Source organism: Hevea brasiliensis, chromosome 5 (assembly GCF_030052815.1).
Source record: "Hevea brasiliensis isolate MT/VB/25A 57/8 chromosome 5, ASM3005281v1, whole genome shotgun sequence".
Lineage (NCBI taxonomy): Eukaryota > Viridiplantae > Streptophyta > Magnoliopsida > Malpighiales > Euphorbiaceae > Hevea > Hevea brasiliensis.
Window position 1 is genome coordinate 14,049,856 of NC_079497.1, and position 15,495 is coordinate 14,065,350.

At 31.0% G+C, this 15,495-nt stretch overlaps 1 protein-coding gene across 1 annotated transcript; it reads left to right on the forward strand.

Moving 5' to 3' along the window:
* Positions 1-13,352: 13,352 nt before the first annotated feature.
* LOC131180079 (uncharacterized) lies at positions 13,353-15,494 on the forward strand (the record flags this gene model as incomplete). Its single annotated transcript, XM_058147684.1, has 4 exons — positions 13,353-13,588; positions 13,673-13,931; positions 14,727-14,927; positions 15,031-15,494. Coding segments are annotated over exons 1-4 (1,098 nt in total), but the record flags the coding sequence as incomplete, so codon positions are not given.
* Position 15,495: the final 1 nt, after the last annotated feature.

The following is a 15,495-nucleotide window of genomic DNA, read 5'->3' on the forward strand; positions in this document are numbered from 1 at the left end:
TATGAACTCTTCCCAATCTCAAAGAAATAGGGATATAAAGTGTTTTAGATGTTTGGGGACAGGTCATATTGCTTCATAATGCCCCAATAAAAAGGCAATGATCTTAAGGGATAATGGGGATATAGAGATTGAAAGTGATGAAGATAGTGATTATATGCCTCCATTAGAAGATGCTACTGATGTGGAGTATGCTGTAGAGGGTAGTGCATTAGTCACTAGAAGAGCATTGAATATGCAAGTGAAAGGAGAGGTTGGTGAAGAGGAGCAAAGGGAAAATATATTTCATACTAGATGCCTCATTCAGGATAAAGCATGTAGTATGATAATAGATGGAGGTAGTTGTACCAATGTAGCTAGTACACTACTAGTTGAGAAATTGAAGTTGCCGACTTTGAAACATCCTAGGCCATACAAGTTACAATGGTTGAATGAATGTGGAGAAGTTAAGGTGACTAAGCAAGCACTAGTTGCTTTTTCCATTGTTAGATATCATGATGAGGCTATATGTGATGTAGTGCCTATGCATGCAGGTCATCTGTTGCTTGGTAGACCATGGCTGTGATGCCCCTCACCCGTCTACAATGTAGCTGAGCAAGGCGAGTCACATTTGATGCCAGAGCACCCTATCCTGTCTTGTCATGTGCAATATTAATTTGATGTCCATTTAATTATATTATCCAATGTGTAGAAAATTTTTTTTATCACCTTTCATTTTTATAGAGACCCGAATAGAGTCCCCTCTATTTTTATTAGCGTTTGGCGAGTATAGACTATTTACTTGTTAAAAACAATTTATATCCATTTCATATTTTCATATATCATCTCATTGCTCATATCAATTTTTCATGCATTATATCATATCATAGCTTATATAGTTTTCAAGAAAATAATTTCATTTCATTCATATAAAATCCATACATTAATATAAAATTCAGATACAATAATTTACAAATTATTTACAATCACAAAATGATTTACATCTTTTACTTATATACAATAACCAAAATGCAAAATCTAAATTTACATGAGCCCTACCAAAATGGACTGCTAAGATGACAACTTGCACTGTAGCAGATCTGATCAAAATCCTGTCTAAGCGCTACTGCTGTTGCTGATACTAGTCTTCCATTCCTACGCGTGGTAAGAACCAATGCGTTAAGCATATTGCTTAGTGGTTCATAAATTGAAATAAAAATAACTAAATAATTGAAATAATTATTCCATGTATAACTTTATAAAAAAATATAGATTTCATGAGTTTATAGTCTTTTACATATTTATAGAACTTTGAAAGCAATTAAGTTAATCAGGATCTTTTCTGTTCATTTATTCCATGTTCAGTCTTATTACTCATATCTGTGATCTCTTCAGGTAATTATTTAAATTTAAGGTTTATTACTAATATCTGTGCTTAAGTAACCTATGACAGACTATAAAGACTGGATACACGGGAGTATACTAGTTAGACATCCATATGTCCATCAAGTATACAACGGTCATGTCAGGCACAAGGCTGACGGGCAGGCATGAAACCGGAAATCATAATAGGCACAATGGCCAATAGGCAGGCATGAAGCCTGTAAAATAACCATATCAGACAGGTGTTGTCTATCAATGATCATTCCTGTGGGCAGTATTACAATCTGTAGTTTCTAATTGGTATACCAATCGATCCAAGCTATATACATAAGTCTAGGTATACTTTGGGCAAATTAGTATTATTAAGCACTTATAGTTTTATTATTTCATGCTATGTACTATTAAGGGTTCATAACATGTTATTATTTCACTTCATGTACTATCTATGCTTTATACCATATTCATGTCATTATAATGGGAACATAGGTCCTAAGTACATATTCATGTCATTTATAATGGGAACATGAGTCCCAAGTACATATTCATATAACTTATGTATTTATTACTCTCATTATTTTATGTTATGTACTATACATATTTATAGTATTGTTATTTTATATATGATGAAAACATAGGTTCCAAGTGTATTTTCATATGACTTATGTGTTTAGCAAACCATTTAGGTAATTTACATTTTATGTATCAAATGATTTCACGAACCTTTCTTTAGGTTCAGAACTAGTGCCTTAACTTTATTTATCAAATTGGCCAAAATGTGGCCACTATTTGGCTACACTTCCTCCATAAAAGTTGTTCTTCTATGTTTTATCTTTGTTTTTCTTTTTGAATCATGTTATTTGGAGTTTCAGAGCTCAAGTTATGGTCAAATAACCAAAACTGGTTCATTATCTCTTTCTGATTCTAGAATTAGGCAGATTTTGGAGTCCAACTTTGTCTAATTATTTGGGCATGTTATAGCCATTTTTAGGCCTAATGTTCCTCACATGAATTGTTACACTATGTCTTAGGATCACTCAAAATTAATAATTATGATTTTTCAAGTTATGTAGAATAAGTTATAGTCAATTAACTAGCCTGGACCCATGTACCCTGTGCCATCAGGATTCCAGGTTCAGGTCAGTGGGTTTATCTCCCATTTTAGGGTTCATACACATAAAATTTGAAGAAGGTTCTTGAATCAAAGTTGGATCCCTATATCTTAGGTTTCCAGAACAGTTTGGAGTTTCCTAATGGGAGATATGATATAAAAACTCTTTTGGGGTCAAGTGACTATTTGGTTCCATTTCAAGTTTTGACATGCTGAATTATCCTAGCAAATTGACCAGGTTCCCTTAGGTTCTGGGTTTTGGTCAAAACATCAAAGTTTTATATTTAAGTCTTATAGATATTTTGGCTTTAGTTTCACTACATTTATAGTTTTTTAGACCAAGTTATGGCATTTTTGCAAAAACTGGTTGGATAGGTTCAAGTCCAGAATTTCTGGGCAATTTTGATTCTGTCAATTTTGATAAGCTAACTTTGGTTAGCAATTTGATTTGGTTAGAGTCATAACTGGGTTCTGTGATCTTCATAAAAAATGTGCTCCTATATCTAACCTTTCCAATGGTTTAAAAATCAGGTCATTCTGACCTTCCTAGAGTGAGTTATGGCCATTTGAACATTTATTGTTCATTTTTCTAGTTCCAGATTAAGGTTACCCAGATTCAAGTAGATTTTAGGTCAAGGTAGAGACATTTTTTGGGCATGGTCTCTCCATGAAAAATGGGGCATTATGACTCTAGGTTCATCTCCAAACAGCCTCATACCAATTAGAGCAACACAACTCTACTTATAGCTTAAAAACTACACTAGACTCATGGGTACAAACATCCTACATGAAAATCGGCACTCCCTATTTGAAATCCACCCAACTTCCAAATTTCAATTCACATTCATAGCACTTCTAAGAGTAAACAATTGGTCTCAACTCATCAATTTCAAATCATACACAAATTTCCCCAAAGTTAGATAAAAAACCCTAACTCAAATTCACAATATCTTGCAAACACATGCCAATCAATTTAATCATCATATATACTCATCAATAATACTAATAAACTCTGTTAATTTCATCAAAATCATCAAACCTCAACTCAATTCATGGCTGCCAAATTTTAGGGTTCCTACTTGTTAATGATTTTCTTTTGATTTCATGGAATTTCAACCTAATTTAGAATGCTTATACTAATTAAAGAAGAGTAAGGGTGTGTATAGTGCACTAACCTCTTTGGAGCCAAGTGTGGCCTTGACTAAACTTCAATTTTCCTTTACTTCTTGGCTGCCACTATCTTCCTCAAGGTGTGGGATTAATTTTTTATGAAGGGAGGTATGGGTTTTGGGGTGGAAAGCTTAGGGAAATCAAGCTTAAAAGCTTAAAAATGGAGGGAGCTCTCCCTCTCCCATGGAAATTGGCCAAGCTTAAAAAAGAGGAAGAAGAAGATGCAAAATGATAAGGATAAGTTGATTTATTTTATCTCTTATATACATATATGTTTAAATGTAATTGGCTTAAAATTTTAATTATGTCATCTTATGTCATGCTTATATCATAAATGAGATTTTATTTCGTTTTCTTTCTTTTCCTTTCTTCTTTTCTATTACACAAATTCAAAATTTTCATTTATTTTATGTATTTTAATCTCTCTCATATTAATTGACATTTAGGTCAAAATCCAACCCTAAGAGTGAAATGACCAAAATGCCATTCATTGAACTGATCGAATTATAATTTCCTTTACCGATTGGCTAAATTTTCTTATATTTTCTTTGACATTTTTATTGTCATTTAGACCTTATAAATTCCCCAGTTAATCCCCAATATTTATTTTACAGGGTTTCCCAACGAGTCTGGGGTTGGCAACTATCTTTGCAGTCGTTTCCCATCAGGGTCACTCATCACCATGACTTCCGACTCATTTAATCGAGTTGCACTTCATTTCTTTTATTTTTCCTGAATTTTTTGTGGTCCCTATTCAGTCAATTTATGTCTTCTCACCCTAGTTTAAGTATAGTTTCAGACATCCTGACTGTCCGAACAGACGTTAGTCATCGAAACAGTAGAATGTACGGACTACCTAAAGCGAGGGCATTACAATGGTAGTTTGATAGGCGAGTGGTATATGATGGTTACAAAAATTGGTATTCTTTTGAAAAGGATGGTCGAAAGATAGCATTGGCTCCATTAACTCCTAGACAAGTATATGAGTATCAAGTGAAGTTGAGGAGATCAATTGAGAAGGAAAACACTAGTGAGGCTAAGAGTAAAAGTGTAGAAAAATGAGAGGCTGATAGTTCTAATGAGGAGAAGAGAGTGATTGAGAGTAAAAATAAAGAGAAAAATAAAGAGAGGAGTGACAAGTCATTGAGTGAGACTGGAAAGAAAGTGAATCCTGCGCAAAAAGAGAGCAAAGAGAGAAAAATGAGCTTATTTGCAAAAGAAAGAGATGTTAAGAGTGCCTTTTTCGCTAAAAGGCTAATGATTATACTTATGTATAAGGAGGCTTATTTGAATCTTGTTGACCTTAACAGTTCTTTGCCTAGTTTTGCTGTTTCTCTTTTATAGGAGTTTGAAGATGTCTTTCCTGAGGATATGCCTAATGAGTTGCCACTTATTAGAGGGATTGAACATCAGATTGATTTTGTTCCTAGAGCAATAATTCCTAATCGACCAGCTTACAGAAGTAATCCTGAGGAGACAAAGGAACTTCAGAGGCAAATTGAGGAGTTACTGGCAAAAGGGTATGTGAGAGAAAACATGAGTCCATATGCAATTCCAGTGCTATTAGTGCCTAAGAAGGATGGTTCTTGGAGGATGTGTATTGATTGTCGAGCTGTCAACAAGATTATGGTAAAGTATAGATATCCCATTCCTAGACTAAATGACATGTTAGATGAATTGCATGGTGCTTGTGTCTTTTCGAAAATTGATTTGAAAAGTGGATACCACCAGATTAGGATGAAAGTAGGAGATGAGTGGAAAACTGCTTTCAAAACAAAATATGATTTATATGAGTGGTTAGTTATGCCTTTTGAATTGACTAATGCACCTAGTACATTTATGAGATTAATGAACCATGTTTAACATGCATTCATTGGTAAGTTTGTGGTGGTATACTTTGATGATATATTAGTGTACAGTAAAAACATGGAAGAACATATGCGTTATTTGAGGTGTGTGTTTAAAGTGCTTAGAAAAGAGAAATTTTATGCTAATCTTAAAAAGTGTACTTTTTGCATAGAAAGAGTTGTGTTTTTGGGTTATGTGATTAGTGCCAAAGGTGTCGAGGTGGATGAAGAGAAGGTGAAAGCTATCCATGACTGGCCGATTCCTACATCTGTTACTGAGGTACGTAGTTTTCATGGTTTAGCTAGCTTTCATAGAAGGTTTGTTAAGGATTTTAGTACTTTAGCTGCACCCTTGACGGAGATTGTTAAAAAGAATGTTGGCTTTACATGGGGTGAGGAACAAAACCACACTTTTAACTTAATTAAAGATAAGGTATGTTCTCCCCCATTACTGAGTCTCCCTGATTTCACAAAAACATTTGAAATAGAATGTGATGCTTCTGTGATTGGGATAGGTGCTGTTTTGATGCAAGAGAGATGTCCTATTGCATATTTTAGTGAAAAGCTGAATGATGCAGTATTGAACTACTCAACGTATGACAAAGAGCTTTATGCCTTGGTGCGAGCATTGGAGACATGGGAACATGACTTGTGGCCAAAGGAGTTCGTGATTCATTCTGACCATGAGTCATTGAAACACTTAAAAGGGCAAAACAAGCTCAACCGTAGGCATGCCAAGTGGGTGGAATTTATTGAGACTTTTCCTTATGTTATTCAGTATAAGCAAGGTAAGGAAAATGTAGTTGCTGATGCACTATCACGTAGGTATGCCCTTATCTCTACTCTTAATGCTAAATTGTTAGGTTTTGAGTATGTGAAGGAGTTGTATGCTAAGGATTCTGATTTTGTTGTTATTTATAATACATGTGAGAAAACTGCTTTTCAAAAGTTTTATAGGCATGATGGGTTTTTATTTCGTGAGAATAAATTATGTGTGCCTAATTGCTCTATGAGGGAGTTACTTGTGCGTGAGTCACATAGTGGTGGTCTCATGGGACATTTTGGGGTTACTAAGACTTTGGATACATTGAGAGAACACTTCTTTTGGTCTCATATGAAGAGAGATGTGGAGAGACTGTGTTCTAGGTGTATCACATGTAAGAAAGCAAAGTCCAAGGTCATACCTCAAGGCTTATATACCCCTTTGCCTATACCTAGTGAACCATAGGTTGATTTGTCTATGGACTTTATTTTGGGGTTACCTAGGTCTAGGGAAGGTAAAGATTCTATATTTATGGTAGTGAATAAATTTTTTAAGATGACACATTTTATTCCTTGCTATAAAACTGATGATACCACAAATATTGCTGATTTATTCTTTAGGAAAGTTGTGGGGTTGCATGGCATCCCTAGGAGCATTGTTAGTGATAGAGATGTTAAGTTCCTAAGTTACTTTTGGAAAGTATTGTGGAGTAAGTTGGGTACTAAACTGCTATTTTCTACAACATGTCACCCACGGACTGATGGACAAACCGAAGTAGTTAATAGAACTTTAATAACTCTTTTGCGTGCTGTTGTTAAAAAGAATTTGAAATCATAGGAAGGATGTATATCATTTGTTGAATTTGCATATAACCGAAGTGTGCATTCTTCTACTGGTTTTTCACCTTTTGAGATTGTTTATGGGCTTAATCCTTTAACTCCATTAGATTTGATTCCTTTGCTTGTGCATGAGATATTAAGTTTAGATGGAAAGAAGAGGCTGGATTGGTTAAAAGGATCCATGAATAAGCTAAACAACACATTGAGAAGAAGAATAAGAGATATGTAGTTCAAGCTAATAAAGGAAGAAAGCTAGTTACTTTCTAACCAGGAGATTGGGTTTGGGTGCATATAAGGAAGGAAAGATTTCCAATTCAAAGGAAGTCTAAGCTTCATCCTAGAGGAGATGGTCCATTTTAAGTGGTAGCCAAGATTAATAACAATGCTTATAAGTTGGATCTCCTCGGTGAATACAATGTGAGTGCTACTTTTAATGTTGCTGATCTTTCCCCTTTTGATGTAGGTGAAGATTTGAGGACGAATCCTTTTGAAGAGGGAAGGGATGATGGAAATCAACAAAAACAACAAGATCCTAGGAATGCTCATGAGATAATTCAAGATGCAATTGCACAAGAAGCTCCAATCACAAGGACTAGAGTTAAAAAGATGCAAGAATTGATTGAGGAAGCGGTTGCACAAGAAGCTAAATATGGAGATACGATCAATAAATTAGGGTTCCAAGAAGATAAAAAAGTGCCTTAATTTGATCCAAGTTTGTGTGGGAGATGATCAAGAAATATTTGGACAAAATTGATGGATTTTTATGCAAATTTAGTATGTTTTTTTTTTTAATTTAGGACAAGTCTGAATGGTTTTATTTAATTATTTTTAGTCAAATATGTGTTTTAAGCCTTATTTATGTGTTTTTGGGCCTTAGGTAGGAGTGCAGCCCAGTCAAGCATTTTTATTAGTTTTTAGGGTTTTATCTTATTCTTTTTAGCTTAGAGAATTAGAGTTTCAGCCGTATATATAAGGCTAACTTAATACTTTTTGAGGGGAATATTACTTTTGATAAAATTAATACAAGAGAGGAATTTTTCTTAAGTTCTTTCTTGAACTAATTAAAATTCGTCAAGAGTGATTAATCTTGTAGGATTTAATAATCTTTTATATTCTTCGTTCTTGTTTGATTATAAATTTTGGGTCAAGAATCCTTAATTCTACCTTTAAATTATCTTGGTTTTCAATTCTATATAATTGATAGGTCAAGGTATTCTTTGGTGTTTGAACTAGATTTTGGCTTTCTTGGGATTATAAACCAAACCTGTTCATGGGTTTCAAGGCATCGTTCTTGAGGTTCACATTAAGATGAGAATAGATCCATCATGTGTGAGTGGGAGATGTTAGAAATATGGACCTAGTTACCCATGATGGGTCAACACCAATCCATGTGATTATTTACTGTAATAAAAAAAAAGGGCCAAAACCCAAGAGCATAAAATTGCATGGTGCAACCATGCAAAATCATATAAAGCCAAAGGGTACATGGCTTTATCCCATGGTTACATTGCTATACTAAAAGACATAACTATTGGCCAAAGGTGGCCTTACCTTCCATGCAATCTAACCAAGAGTTGCAACACAAAACTATACAAGGCCAAAATGTCTATTCCCCTAATACACTTTTTACAACAATTACAAGAAAGAAACGTGCGTATAAGACACTCCGTTTTTTCAAAAGGAAATAATGGCTATAAGAGAGAAGAGTGCAAGTGTTTTAGCTTCTTGATTCTTAACTTGTTGGAAACTCTCTTATTCAATATTCAATTGGAGCATTTCTATTCTGTAAATAAGGTACACATCTAGACTGTAGTTAATCTAGGTAGTTCATGTTATTTATATGATTATATGGTTGACTAATGAAATAAATTTGGAGATCTTAGGGTTGTTTGAATATATATTATAACCCACATATTTGTATCCATGTGTTTAGTCTTTATGATTTTTTTTTTCAGTAATTAACTAAAGATCACTTAAATCATAATTAACTAAATATCATTCATATCATAATTAACTCAAATCATAAGCAACTAAACAGCCAAAGAAACAAGGAAAACTATAAGATAAACAGGAAAAGGATATGCTCATCAGCTCACATTTAAAAAAGTAAAAATTTTCAACATAAAACAAATCATGGGATTAGAAGAATTCACTGAAGTTGTAATGTACAAATAACAAATCAATTTAAAGAAACTTTACAAAGATAATAAATTTGAGCTAGCATTTGCAGGGAATGAGAAATCCAAATTGTGGAAGTGGAGGAAAGCATGAATGAAATGCATTTATATAACACTAATTAATTGTCAATCAATTTAAATCCAACTCAATTCTTCCTTGAGATATACTCGAGTAAGCAATAATTAAGAACCTACTAGTCAATAACTATATGTGTTGTCTAATTTGTTTCTTCAGTATTATTATAATCACAAGCATAACACAACATGCATGAAAGAATTGTGCACGACGACTCCACAATCTGATGTGGGTCAAGTAAGTAATTTATGGTTAACTATGAAAATTTTCGCATTAGAAATTTCATGTATTTCATACAAAATTTTGAAAACTCATGTGATTTGAGTTTATCACAGATTAATTGAGTGTATTCATACAAAATTTCTAATAACCCAACATGAAAGAGAAAATCACAAAAACACAATAAGGGTTTTCGTAAATTATCACCATATGGGTTTTCGTATTCTTTCATACCATGAAATCACAGAAATCATATTTTTTCATGTTGGGTTTTCAAAAATCACAGAAAAAGAGAAGAGGAAAAAGACAAAAATAAAAAATAAAAACTTGGTGATAACCATTAAATAGCAGAAATAGAATTAGAAATCACATGAATGTGGCAACAGAAAGAAGAAAACTAAAAAATAATGAAAACTAAAAGGCTTGACATAAGGAGAAACAGGAACAAACCTGAGTAACTAGTGATGCAAAAAGGGATGTTGGCGGCAAAGATGGAGATTTTAGAGGAGTTGCTGGCAACAATGAAGACCTCTGTTACCGTCGATTATGGTGAGAGGATGAGAGATTGTAGAATCAGGACTTAGATTTCGGGTGTTGTATGGATAAAACTGACCTGATAGTGAAAAAGAACTATAATATACATAAATGTGTGAATGAGATGGGAATATTAGGATTTTCAAAAACACTCATAGTAATTTGGTGTTATAATAATAAAGGATTAAATTTAATTGGCTATGCAATTTAAAATTAATTATAATAATAAATAACTAAATTTGATTGACTAATGAAACTAAAATTAATTTTAAAATGGGTAGAATTCTCTTTATATTATTTATGATATTAAAAAATTTTAAAAATTAATCAAACTATAAAATCGTTGAGAAACGAAAAGAAATTCTTTTCTACTAAAATTCTATTTTAAGTATATATATATATATATATATATATATATATATATATATTAAATTAAATAAAAATATTACATAATTAAAAGAAAAAGAAATAATAATAAAAATAGTCACAATAGGTAATTTTTTAATTTATTATACAGGGATATTTTTTAATAAATAATAATTTTATTTTATAGATTTAGTTATGAAATTTCATCACTAATTACCTTTATTAATAGTGTTTCTATCACTAATACATTAAATACCGAATTTTACTTATATTAATTTATTTTTAATTATTTTAAATATTTATAAATTTATAATATTAAATTATAAAATTACTATTAAAAATAACTATTTAATTAGCATATTTATAAAGCTATTAATAAAAATTATCTATTTAATCAAATAAAAAATTTGTATTGATATCTATAGATAAAAAATTGTAATCATATTCAATGATAATATTTTATTTGTTATAAATCTATAGTTTTTTTTTTAATTAGTAATTGAAGACTTTTACATTTATATACTCTATTTTTATATAATAAGATTTAAGCTTACTTAATTTTGACTTATAATATGAATTTTTTTCTTTATTCACTACATTTTTGTCATCTTTTTCTCTAATGAACAAACTCTATTTATAAGTATTTAATTTTTTAGGTTTTTTTATGTCACATGTTTTATTCTTGTGACTGTAGTTGCATATAAATATGATCACTAGGATTTTGTTATTATTATTAATATCAAATGAAATTAATATCCTTAAAAATTCAATGATAGATTCAATAATATTTATATAGATTAAGATAAATTAATTTTTTTTATTTTTAATATTGATGTATTGTATACTATTTGGGATGAGTAATATCATTTTTATACAAAAAAAGTATATTTTGTATATGATTGTATGAGATTTTAATTTTTTTAAGTCTATTTAATGTAAATGTAATTTAATTTTAATTTGTTAATATCCTAATGTTCATGAACATATTTTTTATTTTTAATTTATTAGTCAATCTTAATTAGGTTATTGATTTTAACCATAAGATTATAACAAAGCCCAATTATGTTTTTGATTTTATTTATATGAAAAGATATGCTCTTTTTAATATTAATTTTAAGTTGTTATTTTTATATTTCTAAAATAATAAAAATGAAAGGAAAATACAAAAAGGAAAACAAGAAAAAAATTGACGGCTTAATAGTATTAATTATATAATTAATATAAATTAATTGAAATTTATGATTAAATTTATATTTATATTTTAATCAATAATGTATTTATAATATATATAATATAATCTATAATTTTAAAAATAAAAATACTTATTAAATATATTAAATATGTTTTAAAATTATTTGTATTAAATAATATTATAATATAAAATTTTAAGATATCAGTATAATGAAAATGAAAATTTTATAATGATACTGCACTAAACTATATAATACATTTTAAAAATTATTCTATCTTTTAATTTATAAATAAATTCATATTAATTTAATTATGCAACCTTATTATGTAAATTAATATTATTTTAAATTATAAAAAAATATAATATAGGTAAATTAAATTTTTTTCAAAGTAAAGTAATAAAGTTTGAATAAATTTAATTCAATGAGTTAATTTGTATTTTTTATTAATTTATTTTAATTTATTTTTATATTACATTTAAGTTTATAATTATGTTATTATTATATATAACATATAAGTTTCATAAAAATATGATCCAACAAAAATAATTTTAAATCAATTAATATTTTATCAATATAATTAATTAAAATAGCATTAAAATTAATATTTAATTATAAATATTGGAATATAATATTTATAATATTATGATGATATTGTATAATGTAAAAAAGTTTACAAAAAATTATATATAAAAAATTAAATCATGAGAATAACAACGTGTAACGCAATTGTAGAAAAGCTAGTTTAAATTAAATATTCAAACCAACCGATTATTATTAGTGCAACCGAATTTTCAGTTTGGATCGATTGGTTCGATGGGATTAATCCATCCAGTGAACGATCCTACCTACTTAAAAGGGGTAGAGGAAACCTCTAACTGCCAACAAAAGTGGTAAAAGAACAAAAAAAAAAAAAAAAAGTGAAAATTTTGTCTCTAAGACTAGAGAGAGAATATGTGCATATATCCTCTGATAACAATTATATTTATAATAATAATTTTTAAAAAGGTGTTCCCTCCATCTTTATGTAATTAGTTGTTACTAAATCTTTTTTAATTAATTATAATTTTATTTCAACCATTGATAAATAAATAAATTTCAACACATTTATATATTTATATTTATATAATATATAAATGTATAAAGGGAGGGAAACATTAACTTTATCTAAATTATCTTTTATTATTTATAATATTTTATAATTATATTTTTTATTATTTAATTTAATTTTAAAATTTATATAAATTTAAAATTCTTATAACTTAAAACTTAATAAAATTATATATTTTTTTTGAAATAATAAGAAATCAAGTTGCGTAAAAGCATTAAAGTTTCCCGAGGGTGAGGGCAAGTGACAGAATGTAAATGTGATATAACCAAACTAACCGCTAATATTTTTAAATATGAATAGAATAAAAATGTAAAGACTATGTATTTTTAAAATAAAAAAAATTAATTTTATTAAAACATAAATATTAAATAGTAATCTTTTCTCTCAAATAATAAAAATTGATATCTTAAAAAAATAAATAAATAAGAAATCAATTTTTTTTTTAAATAAAAAAAAAATCAAATGTGAATGCAATTTAGCCAAACTAACCGCTAAACTGCTAAAATTTCAAAACTCCCGCCGTTTTCACTCCTCAGCGTCCCTCTCTTCTTTAGGTAACGTCTCATTTTTCATCCACTTCTCTACACCTTCCTTTTTCTTTTCTCTGCTATTCTTAATTTTCAGCTATATCAACCACAAGCTTGCAATTGCAGAAATGGGGAAGCAAACCAAAGCGAAAGCAACCCAATCCTTAGGGAAGGGAAAAGTGACGCCGATGCAAATTGCATTTATCGTGGATCGATATCTCTCCCATAACAACTTCTCCGAAACACGCTCTGTATTCAGGAGCGAGGCATCTTCTCTCATCTCCAAATCCCCAGTTCAAGAGGTACTCACTAGGCCTTTCACCTCATATATGCTTTTTCTCCCCTTCTGGATTGAGATTTTGAAAATCTGTGTTTTTAATTTTTAGGCACCCAAGAGTTTGTTGAGTTTGGGGGCTATGTTGAATGAATATATCTGCTTAAAGGAGCAGAAGGTGATGGTGGATCAGGAAAGGTTCCGTTTGGAGCAAGAAAGATTCAGGGTCCAGACCCTTCTACAGGGCATGCAAGAAGTAATGAATGCTTATAATGCTAGTGGAATTGCACCTGCAACCATGGTCAAGAACTCTACAACAAAACCTGCGGCTGTGGTTCCTCAACTAGGCCTCAGTGATGGATCTCCAGCAGGTGAAACCCACAAGCCCTCCTCATGTATATGCTAACATAATTAGTTGAAATCTGCCTGGAAATTAGTCTCAGCGATTGAAATAAGATGTGGTTCTGTAATTGTTTGATACAAGTCCATACCACAAAATGATGTATATGTGAATGACAAATGTGCGTATGATCAAGAAATTAATTGGTTTGTCAGGATGGATTTATAAAAATAACATGATGCAGCAAGCCCCACTCCTCTAGGCATAGCTGGGCTCTAATGCCTCTGGAAGAGGGGATTATCGGGTGAATGGATTTTTTTTAGGAATTTAACATTTCATGGTAATTGTGACGAATATGGGTACACAAATGTTTGTTCAACTATCAATTTGAAGTTGCATAGTTATTAATACAATAAACTCAAAGTCATAGATCAATAATTTTGTTTTCCTAGAGATTCTTGTATGCCTTCTTCTCTCTTAATGCTGCAAGGAAATTAAATACACAAAATGAAGATAAACAATAACAGATGTCCAGAAAGTTGGCTAATTATGATGTGGTTTGAACTTTAGATATGGTTTTATGCGCTCGAATTATGACTTGATGATAAAAATTTGCGGTGCAACTTGATTGAAATATATTGCAAGGTCTACAGTGGTAGTGGAGGGCACGAAATGCAGGAGCAATGCCTCATGCAGTACAAATCCGTATAAATATTGTAAATTTTATCTATTTTGGCAGATTATGAGAGCTTTGGGTAAACTTTCTTTCCTGTCTTTTTTGTGGACTTAACACGTTAGTAATGCTCTCTATTGATGCTCTCTTTAGGATGTTCTATGTACACTTCACCAACTATTATGCCGGTCACCGTGCCCTCCAATGTCATTAAGGAGAATGGTAATCTATCTTCATCAGTCACAAATTGCCCATTAACGAGGAAGAGACAGGGTTCAAGGGTTGCTGTAGAAGCCGCTCCAGCTGCTAAGAAATCTCGTTGCATGTTAACATCCATGAAAACACCTAATAAAGGCAAACGTTATTTGGAGTTTAGTTATAACTTATGTGTCTAATTCACAGCCTTTTAAATTTCTTCTCGGAAATTTTGATTGTTTTTTATGCATTTCCTGTTTAGGTACATATAATCAATCTGAGGAAGCAGCAACTACTCAAGAAATTTCTCAACCTGATTATGCAGCAACCACTACAAAAGAAACAGCTCGTTTGCCTGCAACTGGTTCATCACATTATATCTGCACAACTAGTGGTCCAATAGTTCAAGGATCTAGTGTTGCTAAGAGTTTGTTCAATCAACCATCGTTTTCCTCTCCAGCTAATTCAACTGGCCCCAGAACACCACCGCAAGCAGTTTCCTCTTACAATGATAAATCTGTTTCTCCAGTTGGTATCTCTTCCTCTGCTCACTGCAGTAATAACAATACTCCTCAAGAGTCTCCTATCAATTGCACTGTGATTACATCAGAAAGAGTCATTGTGAGCCCGTGCAAACATGTGGCATACGCCATGGAGAGAAACCATTGCATTTCTTCAGTCTCACCTGTCAAGACAACCTTCAAGAGGCTGAGTAAGAGGGAAAGGA